This window comes from Pelodiscus sinensis, chromosome 6 (assembly GCF_052426305.1).
Source record: "Pelodiscus sinensis isolate ZL-2025 chromosome 6, ASM5242630v1, whole genome shotgun sequence".
Classification (NCBI taxonomy): domain Eukaryota; kingdom Metazoa; phylum Chordata; order Testudines; family Trionychidae; genus Pelodiscus; species Pelodiscus sinensis.
Window position 1 is genome coordinate 44,166,814 of NC_143057.1, and position 19,952 is coordinate 44,186,765.

General features: G+C 38.4%; 1 protein-coding gene across 4 annotated transcripts in view; it reads right to left on the reverse strand.

Moving 5' to 3' along the window:
- The window catches only part of PTCH1 (patched 1), a 90,314-nt gene that overhangs the window by 37,453 nt on the left and 32,909 nt on the right, over window positions 1-19,952 (reverse strand). For 3 of the 4 annotated variants that reach the window (XM_075931823.2, XM_075931821.2, XM_075931824.2), the window contains 10 exons: window positions 14,788-14,977; window positions 12,993-13,062; window positions 12,788-12,879; window positions 11,201-11,399; window positions 9,815-9,936; window positions 6,710-6,857; window positions 5,733-5,864; window positions 5,268-5,423; window positions 4,633-4,731; window positions 2,724-2,849 (listed from right to left, as the gene is read on the reverse strand). In XM_075931823.2, coding sequence (XP_075787938.2) covers window positions 2,724-2,849; window positions 4,633-4,731; window positions 5,268-5,423; window positions 5,733-5,864; window positions 6,710-6,857; window positions 9,815-9,936; window positions 11,201-11,399; window positions 12,788-12,879; window positions 12,993-13,062; window positions 14,788-14,977 — 1,334 coding nt within the window. The remainder of the gene's footprint in view (window positions 1-2,723; window positions 2,850-4,632; window positions 4,732-5,267; window positions 5,424-5,732; window positions 5,865-6,709; window positions 6,858-9,814; window positions 9,937-11,200; window positions 11,400-12,787; window positions 12,880-12,992; window positions 13,063-14,787; window positions 14,978-19,952) is intronic. The other variant, XM_075931822.2, reaches the window with a different exon arrangement.

Genomic DNA, 19,952 nt, shown 5'->3' on the forward strand with positions numbered 1-19,952 from the left:
AGAAAATTGTAAATAAAGAAATCCACATGTAAAAACAGACCACCCACTAGAAACTTACATGGTTAACTGACTCTGAATGTGGTGATTAAATGCATCACCTGATTTTGATTACACCTGGTCAAGCAGTACTGAACAAGTAATAGTTGCCCCCATTCCTAACAATAAAGGGCTTCATTCTCATATTTTTCATTTGTGTTCACATATTATTCAGTTACCAGCAGGTCTGTAGTGCAGGTCATAACGTGAATATTTTGTGCATTATTTCATCTGTCATACGTATAAAATGTGCTACTATATATGAGCAGGGAGAGGTTATGGCAAAATTCATGGAAAGAATGGGCAAGTCTTCTGTTTTAGATGCTGGAAGGATTTAGCAGAAGTTCCTACAGAAAGCTTCTAAGATACCTGCTACTTTATAAACCTTAATTCTGATGTTTGTCAATCTGAGAAACCTGAACATGAAAACCACACTGGCCACATTTCAGTATGCTGAAACCTCATTGGCAGTATCAGACATTTGTTTTTGAAAGCACAGTACATCTGACATGTGCCTGCAACTGTGAACCACTGACTGATCTGGCAGCAAAATTATAGGTCACATCATATATCAGTCAAACAGAAAAGGAAAAAAGTTTAATATATATATGCACAGATGCTCTCTTTGCAGATGTCCTACTGACACTGGGACTAGTGTATTTCTAGAGAGTGCAGTGGGGAAATATTTGAGGCACACTCCCCAGAGCAGCATTGAGTCCATATCTGTGAAGGCACCCCAAAACACATGAGTTGAGAAACTAGGGACAAAAGAAGCTCTCTCTATGTGGATCTGACAATTCTTCTTCTACCAATGATCAATATATTGCACTCAAGTAGTTGCTAAAAGACCATTTGGCAGCTACTGTGCAGTATATGAAAGAAAAGAGGAAAACAAGTATCCAAGGAATCCCAATAGAGATATTGAAAGCCCTTTCTGCTACTTGGGCTAGGTACTGGAGCCTTAGATTTGGGCCATGGAGTAGAAGAGATAATAAATAAGTTAATTCAAAGAGTGTTTAAAAAGGAAAAGGTTACTTTAATATATGTTAATCATTGTGTACATGAATACGTGTGAATCCTGAACAAAGTTTACAACAGTTGATCTTTGACACAAGTTACAAAATCATTTCTCTGTCAAGATCACACATAGGAGATGTAAGTGGCTTTCACAATTAATTGTATTTCCCCATCATCACCACCACAAATGAATGACTGCTAAAGACTCAAGAGTTGCTTCCCTAATTTTAAATATCATTTGGAGACACACAATGCAAAACAGAGATGCCTGTGTTTTTCTGAATTATTCACTATCAAAATGCCTAGAGAAGAAAAATAGTAAACAAATGATTAATGTTCAGTGGACTTGATGCAGCTGTGTAATCAGTGACTGATTTAGTTTCACAGCTCAATGCAGACATGCCTGAGCCTCTGAAAACTGCAATAATTGCCACAGGTATTAAGAAAAATTGCAGCCCTCACTTCCTCTGGAGAGGTCAGGGGTCAAGTAGAATGAAAAACGATTAGAGAGCCAGGCTACAACAGAAGAAAAATGACTATTGAAAAAGTACAGTTTCTCTGCTCTGTACCAAGGTCAGACAGTGCTATAAATTGCCTATGTGTTAAAGCAGTGTCAGAGGAGAACCTCCCAGAGCTCTCTTCAAAGAGCCCTTTAGCTTTTTAAAGGTGCTTCCTTCAGTATCTCTTAATATTTCATCTCTCTGAAAATATTTGATGACACAAATAAATGCAAAAGAGAGTATGTGCATATGTGTTTGTGTGTGTGTGTGAGAGAGAGAGAGACTTCCATTCATAACTTTCACACTTTCAAAGTAGTTGGACACATGAAATTATCAATATACTTTGTACCAATATCTGTTAAAAAGACATTGGGAATAAGGGATATGCCTGTTGCTGGGGTAATAGTTAAAGTGATAGCGATGCTCCTTGTTGCTGTCATTGCACAAGGAATTATACTCCCAGGCTACGTCTACACTGGCATAATTTTCCGGAAATGCTTTTAATGCACTTTTTGCGGAAAAGCGTCCATGGCCAATCTAGACGCGCTTTTCTGCAAAAAAGCCCTGATTGCCATTTTCGCGATCGGGGCTTTTTTGCGGAAAACAAATCTCTGTTGTCTACACTGGCCCTTTTGTGCAAAAGTTTTTCGGAAAAAGACTTTTGCCCGAACGGGAGCAGCATATTATTTCCACAAAAGCACTGACAATCTTACATGAGATAGTCAGTGCTTTTGCGGAAATTCAAGCGGCCAGTGTAGACAGCTGGCAAGTTTTTCCGGAAAAGCAATTGCTTTTCCGGAAAAAATGGCCAGTCTAGACACAGTCCCAGTCAGTAATCTTATTTTGTAGGCTACTATAGAACCTACTGCTTTGAGAGAGAGACAGAAAAAGAGAGAGAGAGAGAGAGAGAGAGAGAGAGAGATTTCTGCCTTTCTATTTTTGTGCTAGGAGACCATTTGGATGGGTAAGGGTGCTCTTTCATTCTCCCGGTGAAAAGAATGGGTGTTGTCACTTCCTTCTATATGTGTGGCAGACTGGGGAACAGAAGTCAATGCAGTGGAATGAACAAGTATCAGGTACTGACCATTATACTACCAATGAGCTACTATCCGGGCCCTACCATGATATGAGCAGAATCATAAAAAACAACAAAACAGGATATCAACTTACTTGGAGAGAAAATGCACGTAAAGCGGGAATAGGAATTAAGGCAGCCATAAAGAAAGCAGTAACATTGCTGATAGATGTAAGGGCAACGCTTGCTCCTGTTCGTTTCAAACATTCACCTGTTCTATCCTGAAAAACATACAACATATCTTAAGAGTTCAATGAATTCAAGAGTACACGGCATTGGGGGTTTAAGGATTAGATACTGCAAATGGACTTGTGTGGTAGCAGGGAGAGAGCAACCTTGTAGATGTCACATGATGCCAATGACAATCTATTACAAGTCCATACTGAAATAAAAAACTACTGACTTAACACAACCTGAAAATAGAGCAGGCTCCACAAAGTGCTAACAATTCATTAGGGGGAAAAGAAGGCTTAATATGGCTTCAAAATTCAAAGATAAAGTGATGAGGAGATCAGATATCAAATATTTCTTTTACTAACTAGGTTATGTTTTGTATCAGTTCAGTCACTTTTCGTTTTAAATATTTTTCAGATAAAATAAAAATGCATTAAACCAATGATTTTCAAACTATGAGTTGCAGCCCAGTACAGGGTTGTGGAATGTCAGGCAGTAGGTCTTGTTGCTGAAGGGGGATCAAGTAACCAGCGGGGGTGCTAAGGCAGGCTACCTGCCTTTCCTGGTACCGCAGACTGTGCTGTGCCCCAGAAGCAGCTGGCAGCAGGCCTGGCTTCTAGGTTGGGGGGGCGGGGTGAGAGAGCACACAGGGCTCTGCACACTGCCCCTGCCCCAAGCACTAGCTCCACACTACCAGGTTGGTTGGGAACCTGCTGGTTACTTTTGGGATGCAATGTGGTCTGGTGCCAGGAGAGGCAGGAAGTTTGCCTTAGCACCCCCGCTGTACCGTTGACTGGAAGCTGCTCAAAGTAAGCCCTTCCTGCCTCAGCCCTGACACACACACACACACACACACACCTCACAAAGCCGGTACCTTCTCCTATCCCCCAAAGCTCATCCTCAGCCCCATCCAGAGCCCACACTCTAGTCAAATTTATGTTGGGTTGTGTGTGTCAACAATTTTCGTCAACTGGGTCATGACAAAAAAAGTTTGAAAATCATTGCTTTAAACTCAGGCTAAACTATGTATCTACATGTCTTAGGAAGCATATAGCAACAAACGCAGGACCACATAAAATTCTTAATTTGTTAAAAAACAACAAAAAAGGATTGTTCGCCATCCTACCAGGTTGTTTGCCATTGGTTTTAAAGCACATGATGACTACAAGTAAAGGAGCTTGTGGTGCTTGTGTGCCAAATGACAAAAGATCACGTGGAAGACAGTTTGTATAAAATAACAAACAAGCAAATGCATGTTTGGTTTTTTTTGCACAGATTTGTAATTCACATACAAAACTCCAAACTGAATATAAACCCCTATTTAGAGGAAGAATACTGAAAAAATAAGAGGATTTGAGATTTCACAACACTCATGTGCTAACAATTATATGGTATTTTCAATTATCACAGCTTTATAAATAAAATGGAATTACGGAACATGCATAAGTCAAAACAAAAACCCATTCAACTAATTTATTTCTATCGAACAATTAAAATGAGTGTTTGGTTTTCAAATTTATTCCCGTTTGCTCCTTGATGTCTTAAAACTTTAAATGCCAAAATATTTTAGCATTTTAAGGTCACAATCCTATATTCCTTTCAGACCCCAAAACATACATTTACCTTAACTGGAGTTATGAGTGTACAGAAGAGAAAGGGTTGCTTCCTCAATTATCTAATGCATCGTATATAAATATTAAACTTCTAAGTTAAAATAATCAAAACAGTTTTCTCCCCACTCCATACCTATAAAAAGACCATTAATCTCAATCGCATTCTGTATTTCTGAAGCTTTTCCTTTATTTGCCCCAACTCCTATTTTATCATTACCTCAAATGGAATTCTCTTATTCTGCCCCGTTTCACTAAATGCATGTGCCAAAAGGAAAACATCATCTACTCCAACTCCAAGAGCAAGAAAAGGCAAAACCTGTGAAAAAAAAAAAATCAAGGAATCTGTTATATTACACATATGGCCTATCATGTAGCTAAATAGTAAAAGGCTAATTAAATAATATTCCAAGCACACTCTAAACAGGAATCCAGGGGCGGGAACAAAACAGCTAAAGGATAAAGTAAGGCTCCTTTTGCATGCAAAACTCCCACTGAAGTCAATGAGAGATTTGGGTGGACAAAGAATCCTGGATTAGATCCCAAGTGTGTTTTGTTAGAACTTGGTCAGCCAGATACTTTCAGACACAAGAGCAAAATGTCTGATCCCTGCAGAAATCAGTGCACAGGGGTCTGCCTGTGTAAAGCAAGTTGCAGGATTGGGGCCCTCTCTCTTTAACACCCACCAGGAGCACTATTCTTGCAATTTCTCACAGTGAAATGTGAGCTGCTGGAGGAAACAAGTATAGAACTAAGCTCAGCATTTTTATTTCATTTTTTCAAAGTGACTCTGATGGGTTTATTTACTAACAGAGCACTTGTAATCTAACAGCAGACTAAACAGCTCTTTAATACCTGAGTTGTGGCAGCATTAAAGGAAATTCCAATCAATGAGCACAGTCCCAATCCTGCAGCCACTGAGAGTGCAACCAACAAGACTCCTGCCAGCCCCACGGCACCCTGGGACTTGGCGCAGTCCCACCGCAGCATGGTTAAACAGGCATAGGCAAGCTGAAAGCAGAACAATGGGAAAAAAAACAAAAGCAAAACATTAGAATGTGCCATATTCTAATGTTTCCCTCCCCCTGACCAAAAGCTTGCATACAAAATACATTTTTAAAAGTGTACACACTTTAGAGGTGGTATATAAACGAACAGGTGATACTCATAAGTCAAAGACACTCAAATTGCAAACTTTCAATTTCATCCTAAGCATTATGAAAATGGCATGACTCCATAAGCTGGAGTCACTCATGCACATGTATGTTAAAAGCAGATAGAACACTAGAGATTGTTAAATAAAATTTACATTTATTTTACCATTAATAAGTAGCCGCTTGCAACTCTTATAACACTGACATCAGAAAATGATTTTAGAATGTCATCCAGAGTAGTGGTAGTAAAGGAAAGCACTTTCTGAGTAGAGTTTTGTGCAACACTTTGATGAACAACCTATGAACAGAAATGTAACAATAAACATTAATATATGAAGGGGATACATTATGAGCTTTCTGCACTTGAAGCCAATTATTATATTAATTGTTAGCATTAAAACATACACCTGTCAGGCAAGATTTTGTTGTCCCTCCTTGAAATCACAAATGTATTTGGTGCTTATTCACTGCATGCTATTTATGATCAAGTTAGAATGTATGTCTTGCTGGGAAGACCATTGCAATCACAGTTCATTCAGAACAATTTTAAGTATTGACATTTAAGGCTTTTCTGCTCTCCTCCTTTTCTCTCTAACTCTGTAATTGACTTGTTATATCAGTTTTGCCTCTAATCCAAAACAACAAATTCGTAAGGGCACTCCTCTCTTTCTTCATTGGCTCGCTACTTTAGGGAGGTCACAAGCAGCTCAGCAGAGGTCAATGCCTGGGAAACAAAGGCCAGATAATGTCACATGACCTCACCAATGGGACTGCAGCTGTGAGGAGATTCTATAGCTAGCTAATGTTTTCCAGACACCTTTCCCCAGTAATCACACTGACCAAGTGCTTTTAAATTCAGGCACGCACTTGCATCTTTAGTTCATTTCGAATCGTGGCAAATCAGAAAAATGTTCTCAATAAAAAGGAACAAAAAATAAAGAGTACCTTTTCTTAGTGCACTCATATGGGATCAGCCAAATAGTTATATTAAAAAGAAAGAAAGAAAAAGAGTATTTTAAAATATTCTGTTGTAGTAAATACATTATTAGTTTAAAGCCAGAACAGACCTATACAGTAAGCATCTTCCTTAATGGAGTATTATAAGATTTCACAGCATGATTTCCAGGTGAATTAGTATTTTACCTCAACATACATCCTCTGCCAGGCTTCCAGAATTGCGGCTGCCTTGTCTTCATTCCAGTTGATGTGTGAAACATAATCATACCCCTTGAAGTGTTCATACATTTGCTTAGGGGTCATTAACTGAAACATGGTCTGTAAAGCCTGAGCACTGTAACGGGAGGGGGAGAAGGAGGAAAAAGGTATAAAACTAACATTTTCAGGAATTGATTTTGAATGAGAGCCTTAAAACAACTTGCAAAAATGTTTTGCTTCTATAATGCATATCAAAATTGCACCAGGACAATTATTCTATTTAGTTATTCGTGCTGCTGTATTGATATATACAGTATATAAGGCCACTAAAGACAGTGAAAGCTTTGCCATGAACTTCAGTAGAATCAGTTTCAGGACTAAAAGGATATATATAACCTTACAAATCTGTTATGGACAAAGGACAAAAATTAAATTAATATCAATTTACTACAGGTTGACCCTCTCTAGTCCAGCACGCTTGGGACCTGACCAGTGCCGAACCAGAGATTTTGCTGAACCACGGGAGGTAAATATTGTCTAGCACAAGGCTGGGCAAGATACGGCCTGGGGGCCAGATTTGGCCCATCTAGCACTTTGATCTGGTCTGCAGACTGCATATATGGCTGCTTTCTATTTACATCCTGCTTCCCGTGCCACTGAATTTCCAGGAGGTGGCTGAAGCAGCAGGATCCTATTTAAATGGCTCCCGGTTGCGATGCTACCCCAGCAGGAGCCAGATCCGTGAGCCTTTTAAATAGCTACAGCAATCCCAGTTGGCTGCAGAGCACCCTTTTGCCATGAGGCTTTTGCTGTGTTTTTAATTCAAAGCCTTTGGTCCTCACAAGTCTGGGAGAAGGCCAGTCCCCAGCCCCGCCCCTTCTACCTCAGGCTCCTCCCCTTCCAAGGGTGGAGCCCGCCTGTGACCATGTACCAAAATTCATTAAGTGGCCCTCCTGCAAAAATTATTGCCCACCATAGTCTAGCAGCATTACCAACACTTCCCACTGCTTACTGGGATCTTGGAAGACATTTAGGGGTAAGTTAAAGCTAAATAACAGCACAGAACACTGAGAGCCAGAACTGGTGGCAGTGAACAACCTTTATGGGACTATGGGACACTTGGCCACAACCTTGATAAGTGGACATCCAGCTAACTAAAATCATACTGGACCACTGATGTTGTCAGATCAAGTGTACTGGACTCGCGAAGTTCAACCTATATCTAATTTTTAATATTGCACTAGGGAGGGCAGAGGACTAGTTGTTTTCACCAGATACTGCACAATGTAGCAAGTTGTCGATATTTCTTCATCTAGTGGCTCTGGGATTTTTGTTTTCCTTAGGGAGAAATGCCAGGCAGAACTCTTGACAAGCAACAAGAATTACTCAAAGGCTGATTACTTTCACCAAATTTTTGGTCTTCATTTAACATTATATAATTGTAACTAGCACACATAGCCATCCAAGAAAAGACCTTACATGTTTCACTTTAGATACATTTTTGGCTATTTCTTTTAGCAGTTTATCTTTCCAGAATGTATTAAAAATTCATTAAATATAAAATAAAACCTCCTTAACACTCAGTGTAAAAACTGCAAAATGTTCATCAAAATTTCTATTTAAATATCTGCATGTAATTTTAACTTCTTGCTGATGCTTATTTAATGTCTCAGAATAAACACATCTATTTCATTTTATTTTAATGTATAACCCGTATCTTAAACTTCTGTTACGCAACATATGGAAACTGACCACACGACCCACTTTTTCCCAGACTGTTCTGTTTCTTCATATGATTTGCTGGTGTGCCAAGAATTCTTTTGAGATACCTGCCAGATTCCACAATTTCTATTCAAGATACGCTGCCATACAAAGTAGAATTTGCTCTCAGGTGAGTGCTCTAACCATTATCCTATGGGATATTCTGATGTGGGGCTCCCTCAGCCTCTCCTCTTAAAGTGCAGTACAGTAGTTAGAATGCTCGCTGGAGAAGTGGAAACCCCTATTCAAATCCCTTTTCATCAAGAAGAGGAAGGGCTTGAACCTTTGGTCTCCCACATTCTGGCTGAATACCTTAATCAATGGGTTAATGGCAGGGGTGGACCCGGGGACCCTGCTCCAGCAAAGTATGGGCCTGCTGTACTGCTAGTAGTGGTAGTGAAGGCTCCTAGGCCCTTTTAAATCAACAGGTATGTGCCTGCACTCCCTCCTACCCCCAAACTCCTTTCCCTGCCCCAGCCCAGAAACTGCTCCCAGCATCCAAACTCCAACCCAGAGCCTCCACCTCTAACCCTTTGTGAAGCCAAACACCCTCTCAGAGCCTTAGGCAGATGGGGCAAGGAAAGAGTTGGACCCATTCTAGACTGGGTGCTACCTACGTTTCTACAAATTTGCCACCCCAGGTTAATGACTGTAAGGGAGATGTCTCCTCCTCCTCCTCTCCCTATCCTTTGGATGTTTTGTGTAGATCTAGCAGTCTCTGAGCATGGCTACTGGATTGGATACTGCATGTAAGTTGGTGGAGAAGTGGCTGAAATCTAGGTTCATGAATTTCAAGCACAGATAAGCAGCTGCCTGAAGCCTAAACTTAGGCACCTAAAAGTTAGGGATTGCAACACTAAGCATCACACTAAGTCCCTTTGTGGATATGGTCTTAAGTAACCAGAAAAAGCCCTCCACTCTGAGGAATATGTACAGGTCTGTTGGGTCAGAAGCAGCCAGCAGTGACCACAGTGGGCTTCTCTCTTTTGCACAACAGTGCCACAACTCTAAAAATATCATAATAAAAGTGCCTCTGTTTTTTGTTTTGAAAACATATGCAAGTTGCACATACTGTTAAATATTTTTAAAAATGTGAATAAATATCAAGCTGAACATGTGCCAAAATCATCCCGATTCAAGACAGCACTGAAATGCCTATTTAAACAAATCCTTAAACACATACTTAAATGCTGCCCTTAAAGACATTTTTCTGAAACTGGAACTAAAATACACATTCACTGATTTTAGCAGGCAAATTGTTTTGTACTATGTTTTAAAAAACCCACAAAAGTGTAACTCTCAAGAATGTGTTTTAAAATTGTGTGTGTTTACCTGACAAGTTTTCCAGTACCATTCTTGACTGTTCCACCTACAATCAATTCTTCCTGCCAGTGCATGTACTTTTTTGACAGTCCATAACATCCACCACTCAAAACAAGGGCCACATCAAGAGGCTAAAATAAAATTATTGATAAGTCATCCAGCCGTGTGACTCAGTAGACAAATCATATTTGACATCAACATCTAGTACAATGGAATAAAGTAAATTAAGAGGTCAAATGCTAGAAGCATACGTACTAAACAGAACAGCTTTCATGATTAACATTCCAGCCAAGAGCTGGATCTAACCAAATAGTTTTTCATGAGACTTCAAAGGTTAAACCATACCAATTTTATATGTTAGGTTTCTTTATTTTTACACTGTGTAAAATACAGATTAAGTATATATTTATATGACAGAAACTTCCCACTTGTAATCCTAATACTTAACGAATGCTCTGAAACACAATGTTGACAGTTCTCTGAATAGCCATGTTTGACTTCTCTGTTAATATTCTCAACACAATGCAGTAAGTACTCATGGAGACAGTTGAAAATGATTTGGGTTGGCCAATTGGCTCCCACTAACTTTGGTGAGCTGGAAAAGATCTTCAAGTACATTCAATTCCAGATGAGACTGTCAACAAGTGAACCTCATTTTTTTATTACAATTTTATTTCTTTTCACAAGCTTTTGCCTGTTAATGTGTTTGTATGATGACGAAGTGGGTTGTGAAAGGATAAAATCGAAATGACACTAAAGTACTGGCTTGAGTCAAGCTTTGCACAGGTATTCTATCGGATAGAAGACACAAGCCCCTTCCCCACATATGCTTCTACAGAGGAACAATGGCTAATCATAATTCTTATATGCCGAAAGTACAGTAGAATTCATTCTCTTACTCGTATTCTGATTTTACACTTATGTAACCCTACTGACTTGAGTTTGGTTTCTCAATTCTGGCATCACCAGATTTGTCATAGCGGATTGGCAGGAGCAGGTGAAGTTGAGGCCCTGGACCTGCTAACCCGCTGCAAAGGTCAGCAAAACTGGCCCAGCATGGTACACCATATAAGTGTGTAACAGCAGCTGTGCTCCTCCAGCACTCCAGGAGTCACGGTGCCTGCCTGAGGGCACAATGACTACTGGTGTTCCAGATGGGATAGTGTATCTCTGAAGTACAATCCTCTGTCATGGCTGCAGAGTCATAATCTGACTGAGTATATGGGTCACAGTATTTCCTCAGAGACTGAAGAAAGTTAGCAGCTACTGGTTGAATAATAAAGACTGCTGGGAAAAATGAGACTTGTGTTGCTTTTAAAAATATCATTTCTTTCCCTGCATTCTGCACATATAACCACTTTCCTGAAATAGTCCACAGATGATAAGCAAGCTTACTTTGGTCGAATTTTTGTTGGGGGCTGTGACTGGACAATCAGGATCAGTAGGATTCAGGCAAGGTCGATCCATATAACCATGACCAACCTCTGCTTTATTCAGCATCTCCTCCCAACTCTCTACTTGATAGTTTATTTTTTTTAACTCTTCCAAGAATGCTAAGGGGTCAAAGTTTATCCACTGCAAAGGAGGCTTCCCTCTGTAAAAGAAATTAGAGGAAGAAAGATGGAAAATACATTGAACAAAAATCTTTCTTTTTTAAAAAAAAATCTGTATTTGTACAAAGGCTAGAATGCTATTTTAGTATTTTGAGCTGTAAACTACTTTAGGAAACTATTTTATCAAACAAAATGTATATTTTATTTAATTTATTTATATATTTTCGTCATGTAGTCCTGATGCAACCTTATGTAAAAAGCCTTAGCTTTTTCTAAAAAGGGCATATTTGCATGTTAATTAAATATTTTCACATAGTCACCTTCTCCCTGCCCCCAAAAGGCAGACAACTGCTGCTTCAAAGCATTAATACTAAAAGGGGAGGGTGGAAGACAGAGAGGAGAAAGAATTTCACAGAGTGTCAGATTACCGCTCTTTTAGTCTAATAAATTTTTTTTAAATTTAACCAAATATCTGATCTTTATTATCTCTACTAGTGCTGTGCTCCTTCCAATTCTCTGACAGCTTTGCAATCAGCAAGCAAACTCCCTGCTGCCCCAGCCCTCACCACTATCCCTGCCACTTGTCCCACCCCCCACTTTTGAATTTGTGATGTTGATAGACCAGAAAGGCTTTTGGCTGCCTTATTTTGTGGTTCAAACCACACTGTATCTGCTTAACCAGGCTTAAGTCATTATTCCAAATCTCCCAACCAGAAAACACAAAACCCCTTATTTCCCCATCTAAGACTGTAAACTAAAGGTTAGGAGATGGCCATTGCAAATTGCTTTACAGACACATGCAAACCAGGGCAGAAACAATAACTCAAATGCTAGCTCTTGCATAATTAACCAAAAATGTCGGCACAGATTAACAATTAACTCTTTGAAGGATTGAGTGCATATAATATCACACTAGCACGCTGTGGAAAAACTTCATAAAAGATACTATTTTTGGTTTCTTTAATGATCTACTAAACAAAGGATTAGCTTTTTACTCTTTAGGGAAACTTGAGACTTTACTCAAGACAACATTCATTTATCCACAGCTAAACAGAATTCTCAGGGAATTCTTTTGTGATTTTCAAGGACAACAAACGTTTATTTCCATAAAAGAAAAAAAAACTTTAAAAGCCCATAAAAATGAAGCATCTGAATTTTCTTTTGCATGTCAATGTCATGGTAAAAATAAATTAAGATTAATTTGATGCCTTATAATTCAACTTCTGAGGAAAAATAAAATAAACTTTATGGAGCTCTTTTTGGTCAAGTAAAAAATAAAATACATTAGTGATGAGTTAGAAAATGTGTAGTTTTCTTTTCCGTTCAAGCAGAATCTAAAGAAACAATGGGAATGGAATGCGAAAATTTAAACAGTTTTTCAATTAAAAAAAATCATGGACTAGAAAATTAAACAAAACAATTCACTTACAATAGATAGGCAGTCCCTGCCTGTAACTTTGCTCCCTCCCAGAAGCAGTCCAAAGGCGTAATGATTAAACAAGGATAAAGATGTTCTATAATCTGTCAAAGTTAGAAGGGGAAAAAACACATGCATTTAGGCCAGAACACAAGTGGAAGTTATTAGGAATTTTGGAGAAGTAAAATGTGTATAAACCAACTCATGCTATATCTACCTGGTCCATATACCCTGCTTCTGTGATAAGTTCTCCTGATTTAAAACATAAATGTTCCAATTTCCATTGTCTATAAAAAATATAAAGAACAAACATTTTTTCCACAATGAAAAAATTGTATAAACACACACACTTTTAAAATTGCAGTTTACACATGTAGATGCCTCACTTCTAGGTAGCTACAGCACTGAGAAAGGGAGGTCTCATCTGGAGTTGTATTCCATACCTCGCAGTACCTAGGCCTTTTTCAGACATTTACCCTGGGAGAGTTTGTGTTAGGTATGGCAAACAGTATGTACAAAACTCATTAACAACAATGGGTTTACTCTTGGAGCAATGTGTTATTTAACATGAATGAAGGCTGCAGGATCTTGCTCTAAGTGGGACTGCTTATAGCATAAGGCACTAATTAATAGGACTAAAGTGGGGTCAAGCAGGAGGGACAAAATCAGGTTCAGGAGGCAGGAATAATGTCAGCCCTAACTCATCAGTACTGGAGAGTGGGAGGAAGAGTCAGAAGTCCTACTTTGCAGTATAGCTGTATTACAATTGCCATCATCTCAGCTCCCAACACTTGGGGAAGTGAAGGAGCTATCTTTTAGATGGCTCCCCTAGAAACAAATGGGCAGAAAGGGGCAGGGTTTAAGTAGGTCCCTGGCTGTGCCCATGCTAGACACCTGCCGTAATGCACAACAGTCTATCAGATTACTTCTCCAACCAAAGAGAGGCAGAAATTGAGCCTCAGCAGGATACCTAACTATATATCTAGTTCAGTATTGACAGCTGATACAGGCAGTCCCCGGGTTACGTACAAGATAGGGACTGTAGGTTTGTTCTTAAGTTGAATTTGTATGTAAGTCGGAACTGGTACATATTGTAGGGGAAACTCTAGACAAACATTTCTCCAGAGCTCAGTTTTATTCTCCCACACCTCACTTCCCTCAGTCCTTTATTCTCAAGCTGAGGTGTCTGCTGAGAAAAGCCGCTCTGCGTCTCCCTGGTCTGCTGGGGGGGGGAGGGGGGTGCTAGCTTTGCGTCTCCCTGGTCTGCTGGGGTGAAGCAGCCAGTGCAGGGTTGCCTCACCCCGTTTGTAAGTAGGGATCCGATATAAGTCGGATCCATGTAACCCGGGGACTGCCTGTACTTATAGTTAAAAATCTCCCTTATTACTAGACACATTTAATCCTATTACCACACTTCATTTATTTTTAGGTAAACCACTTAATGAAGCAGATCTCAAATACATTAAGAACCTGTACACACATCCAGAAACCCAACTTTGTAACTTTGTGTTGACACTAAATCAGCAATTGGGAATCCATTTCCCATCTATCAGTATAGCCCCTGTTCCCAAAATTTTGGAATGTTATCTGCACTAGTGTCCACGCTCATTACCTGTTTCCTTCAGATGCCAATGAAACAGGGAAGCTCCAGTGTGGAGGGCCTCTTACTGCTCTGAATTCCACCAATGAGGTGCTAGTACCACATGCAGGTTCTGTGGTATAAAGCCATCATTACTTTACCAAGCAATAGGCCTCATACTGCAGCACTACTCATGTGAGTAAGGGTTTCAGGATGAGATCCAATGCCTCTTATCTTTGCTTCATTTACTGAGACCCAATCACTCAGTTACCATAGAACTCTTGCAATCAAATACAAATAAAAATGCAGTGCTAATGGAAGATGTTCTGAATTGCTAGCCTTTCAAAAATGGGCATAAAGCAAAGCATAAGTGTGTAACAATCTACATGAGTTGCCACAGAAGATTAGAAATACCTTTGGTTCACCACCTTACCTGTTGTACATATAAATGTGTACCCTGCTGGCTTGAAGTGCAGAGTCAAGGTGCTGTCTGAGTGCTTCTGTTGTTAATACATTAGCACCATCTTCTTGTGGTGTCTGAATCATGAGCTGGGGATTAAACATGGCCTCTTCTCCGATCTTCTGGCGTGTGTAATTTAACTCCCGACTCACTCGTCCACCAACTGACAGACAAATATTTACAGCTTTGTATTAGCCAATACTTTACTCTAGATTCAGATTATGAGAACTCACAGGTCACTGATGAAATTTGCTATTAAGTATGGAATACACAACAGTCAGTTTTGGGCTGAAATAGTTTTAAAGCTAATATTAAATTAATTTTGCCAACAATGTAATAATAAAAATATTCTCCATAGGTAGTACTTTCTGCGTTTAGGAAAAAATGTAAAAATATTGCTAAGGTAGGTTCACATAATGCGATGAATGTTGAGGGCCTTAGAAATAATCACCTAAATAAGAGCAATCCACTCTAGTGGTCTAATAGCTACACCATGTGCTGCCATGCAGTGGATCAGACTTCAAGGACAAACTTTGGTCCTAAGTCCATTGAGGCTGTATAGCCCCGTACTCCATATCAAGAGATGGCAGACAAGAGAAAGAGAGGAGGGAATGTAAAACTGATGGGCTGTAAAGGGAACCATATTCAACCTTTCTTGACATACAGAACTAAACAAGAGTGGGAAATGGGTGAAATCAGACCCTGAGTATTATCTTCCTACTAGCAGCACCAGACCATTCAGACAAAGAAACCAATTCATATTCATTTCATGTTAGACACAACCTTATTCCTCACATAATCCAACTGACATCAGTGGGACCCCTTGTGGAGAAAAGGGTTACCCAGTCTAAATTACAGTACCAGAAACTGGCCTTCTGTAAATAAAGAAACCTCAGCTTCTTTCTGTCATGAAGTTTGCTTAGTTTTGAATTCCAGGAAGCAAGCAGTCTTTGGAGAAGTAAATAACTGTTTGCACAAAGATCTTGGTTCCTTTTCTCCAGCTATTTTCTCCAGTGTATTACCTCCTCCACATTGTTATAATTCATACCAGATCACAACCATCATTAGCAACAGACACTTTACTTTTCACACCCCAGTTGCTAGAACAAAGCAAAAAATATTTCACAGGGATTCTTCATTCATCCCAAATGAAGACAAATAACATAAAACACTCTATGTGGAATTCTACCCAAGAATTATATTTACTATTTCTCCTTTCTGAGTTTTGTATACTAAGTGAAGCACAATTAAATGCAAACACTAATCAAGCTGTGCAATCCAAATCAAATTATTGATCTAGACTGAAAAGCTATTTATCACACAAATCCATTTTTGAAAGGCAGATAACTGCACTTAGAGCAGTTGTTAATAAAATATCACTGCTTTCTGGATTAAGTTAATAATATCCCTCACTTCCCTCTCCACAGGACAATGCTCTGTGTTACTTCAACAAAGTTTGACTGGGCTTGCATAGGTGCCAATGACACACTTTTTATGTGTGAAAATCAACAGTTCTTAGAACAAAAGTCAGTCTCCTGCACTCCTTTCTAGAATTCTTTAGATGAAACCCATTCAGGACTGAAATTGCCTCTTCTTTATGTTGCTACAGCATTCAGCTCAATGATACCCAATCTAATTAAGGCCTTTGGGTGCTACGATAGCATAACTATTTAGAAGTTTCAGAGGAGTAGCCGAGTTAGTCTGTAACAGGAAAAACTTTAAAAAACAATGAAGTCTTGTAGCACCTTAAAGACTAACAATACTATTCTACCATTCAATTCTTGGATCAGTACATTTCCGTTTGGAATCACTGGAATTTAACTCCATTTTAGCCAACAGCTCAAATCTAATGCAAGACATTCCCCATCTCTGCTGAAAGTGACCAACTGTTTACTATCAACAGAAATGATTGCTTCTTAATCAAGGTGCTGTCAAACTATATTAACCTCACTGGTGAAGGCAAATTTAGCTAATGAGAATGATATCGTATCTGTCAGTTGACGAGAAAAGGTATTTTTTTGCTTACATTCAACATCAGAAATACAAAAAAGTCCAAGAAAATGGACATATGCCCCGGTATGCTGAAAATAGTACGTGCAGCAGCATTCTTGTTAAACAGACATTGCACCATTTCTTAATTTATTCCTAGCTCCATTTAGGATTTCATTTATCTCAATAGGATTAAAACATGGTATATCAGAGTACATTTTAAGTGATGTAACAATACAAACCTATTTATAAATTAGATTAAAAAGGAATAATCTGTTTGACTGCTAAAGATAGATATGTATAGATAACATATGTATAGTTTGGAACAAATCATTACATTAATGATTTTTCAACATGTCCAATGAGGAGAGGAATAAGAGGCAAAAATAAGGAACATTTTCTATCAACTATGTGTCTATATTCATTTTAAGGATTTAAAGACTTCATGATTAGTGTACAACTATGTCAACCCCATGTAGTCCACTCTTGACTTTCATCGATCCACACCTAGTACTGAAAGCACTCACGGAAGGCAGACACCATTAAAAATGCCACTAACTTCATCTTGAAGCTTTCAGCCTTATTATGCACCAAAGCTATGCTAATACCTCTCAGAACATGCACACTGTTGTGTGTCATTCTTTATATATATTAAACAAATAAATATATACTGCAAGCATCAGAAAATTCCTTCTGAATAAGAAGCATTATGGAAAACTCTGTTCGTCATCAAAATTATAGTCTTTGTGTGTGTCTTTTTTCCTTTTATATAAAGTGTTTTTATGTGGGAAACAAGAATACTTTTTAGTCAGATCTCTACTAATTTAAAGTTGTAAGGGCCTAAATATGTCAATGGCCTATCATAACAATACATCTCATTTTACTTACATGGAACAAATCAAAGAAAATTTTGGTGTGATGATCTGATGATAAAATCCTTGACAGTCACTCTCATGGTTTTATATATTAAAGCCACCTGATAGCATTCTAGTCCCAAATTATATGATTCCTTATGATTTAGTGTCTATACAGCTGAGTTGGTAGCATTATTACCTCTAAGTTGGAAGACAGATTTAAGTGTATGACAATACTTTTAGAGATACCATCAGATTCTAGGTGGCTGCGTGGAACTAAGATACCATATCCCTTTCTCAAAATCCAGGGTAATAAAATCAGTGCACTTGGTTTTATTATTTCTCTCTTAATAAATCAGTTTGTAATACTCAAGAATGTGTATGAAATCTAGTGCTGAATGTAGGATGACTCTGCATTTGCATTCACTCCCAGGATCTTCCTTGCCATCACACTTCAAAATAAATATTAGTTTTCGTGAGATGTGCTAGACTGGCATTCCTGAAGAAGACTGAAGTCATCTCTTCATGCGCAGGACAGCTACAGAACAGGAAGTACTGTGCAAGTGTCTCTCATAGTGTCTTGCCAAAATACTTCAGACTTGACCTTGAAAGATCATCCATATTAGTACAAAGTAATTCACTTTCCATGCTCATTAAGGGCCTGATTATGCTTCTGTTGAAGTTAATGGGAATTCTACTGATTTTTAGTGGGAGTCAGGTCAAGTGTAAATCCTTTTACAGTCTCCTGAGAAAGGCAAAAGTGCTAATTGTGATGTGGACACTAGTCCACTAAAAAATGAACTAAGATTATCAACTTTTTTCTGAGACCAATGAACAGCTGTCAGGTGGTAACAAGTTTTAGTCTTTCTTAACCTCAGGCAGATTTGAACCAGTGACCTAGAGGTGAAAGGCTCTGTATCTTATTACCAAGCCCCTGAGCCACACTCCCAGTATCTCAGTCATCACTTTGTAAAGTGCTTTACAATACCTTAACTATGAAGCACCCTACATAAAACTAAATTCTGCTGTCTTATATATCTCTAAATACTGACATATATTTCCCAAAGACAGTACAACACATCAGTACTGAACTCTTTTCATTCTAACTACTGTTCTATATTTGTTTTCACTTTGGCAATTTCTAACTGCCAGACTTTCCCGATTTACTAATAGCCTCAAAATGATTATGTAATTCAATTAATACATACATTTCAGTAAGATTAACTTACATATACCATTGTCTTAGCTATACCTGCCTCATAAGCAGCCTCAAACATTAATGCATTACATTAATACTTCCTGAAAGCTCTCTGGAACCTGTTAACTAGAAATCGGAATTCCCTCTGGAAAAAGTAATTTTATTAACAAGACTCTCTTCTGCTACAAATTTTGACCCTAAATCATAGAATGAGTGATAGCCAAAAGCACTGTGCATTAATTAACTGTCTACCTTTTTGTTCGAGAAGTAAAGATTTCTTTTTCAGAAAGTCATGTAGTGCCCCTTTTCAAATGAGTGGTATTAAAGCACTGGACATATTCTGAGATTTATTTTTAAGGTAAGGATAGTTTTTGATAATTGATAATTACCTTTCATCCATTTGTACTGTAAAATGACTTTAAATGATTTAATGTAAGCCATCTCCCAAAGAAGACCCCTATAAACCATATAATTTTGGACAAAATATAATATTTTACTTTACGTAGGACTGAATTTTTACACAGAGGCAAATATTTTCAAAAACAACTATTGATTTTGACAGCGTCTACTATTTGGTGCTCAGCTTGATGCACCTAAATGGGGCTTGTTTTATCAGAAAATGCTGAGTGTCTGTTCTTTTAAAATAATGCCCCTTAACAGTGTCTCCATTTGGGCACCCAAAAATGAGGGCACCCTAAATCAACAGTGACTTCTGAAAGCCATACCTGAAAGTTGTGAAATTTTAAGTACATGGCACATTACATTTTTCATTTTCAATACCATATAAATCTTCATTTTAGATCATTATGGACTAACAGTGTTGGTTTGCCATCTATTTTGAAATGTATTCTACCTAATACAGCATATGACATCGAAATTCTAAGTATATGTCCTGCCTTCATGCGCTCTTCTCAACCCCAAAAAAGATATATAGCTCCAGTCTGATAAATCTTTTCATATTCAAAAAGGCATGTAAAGGCAAAGCTTCTTTTCCTAGCTCTTCTTAAGTGTTATAGAGTGCTCTCATTTACTGTTTGGGCAATGCCAAAAGCAAATCCCCAGCAGTGTTTGATACTAATTACGACCTCAATAGTTCA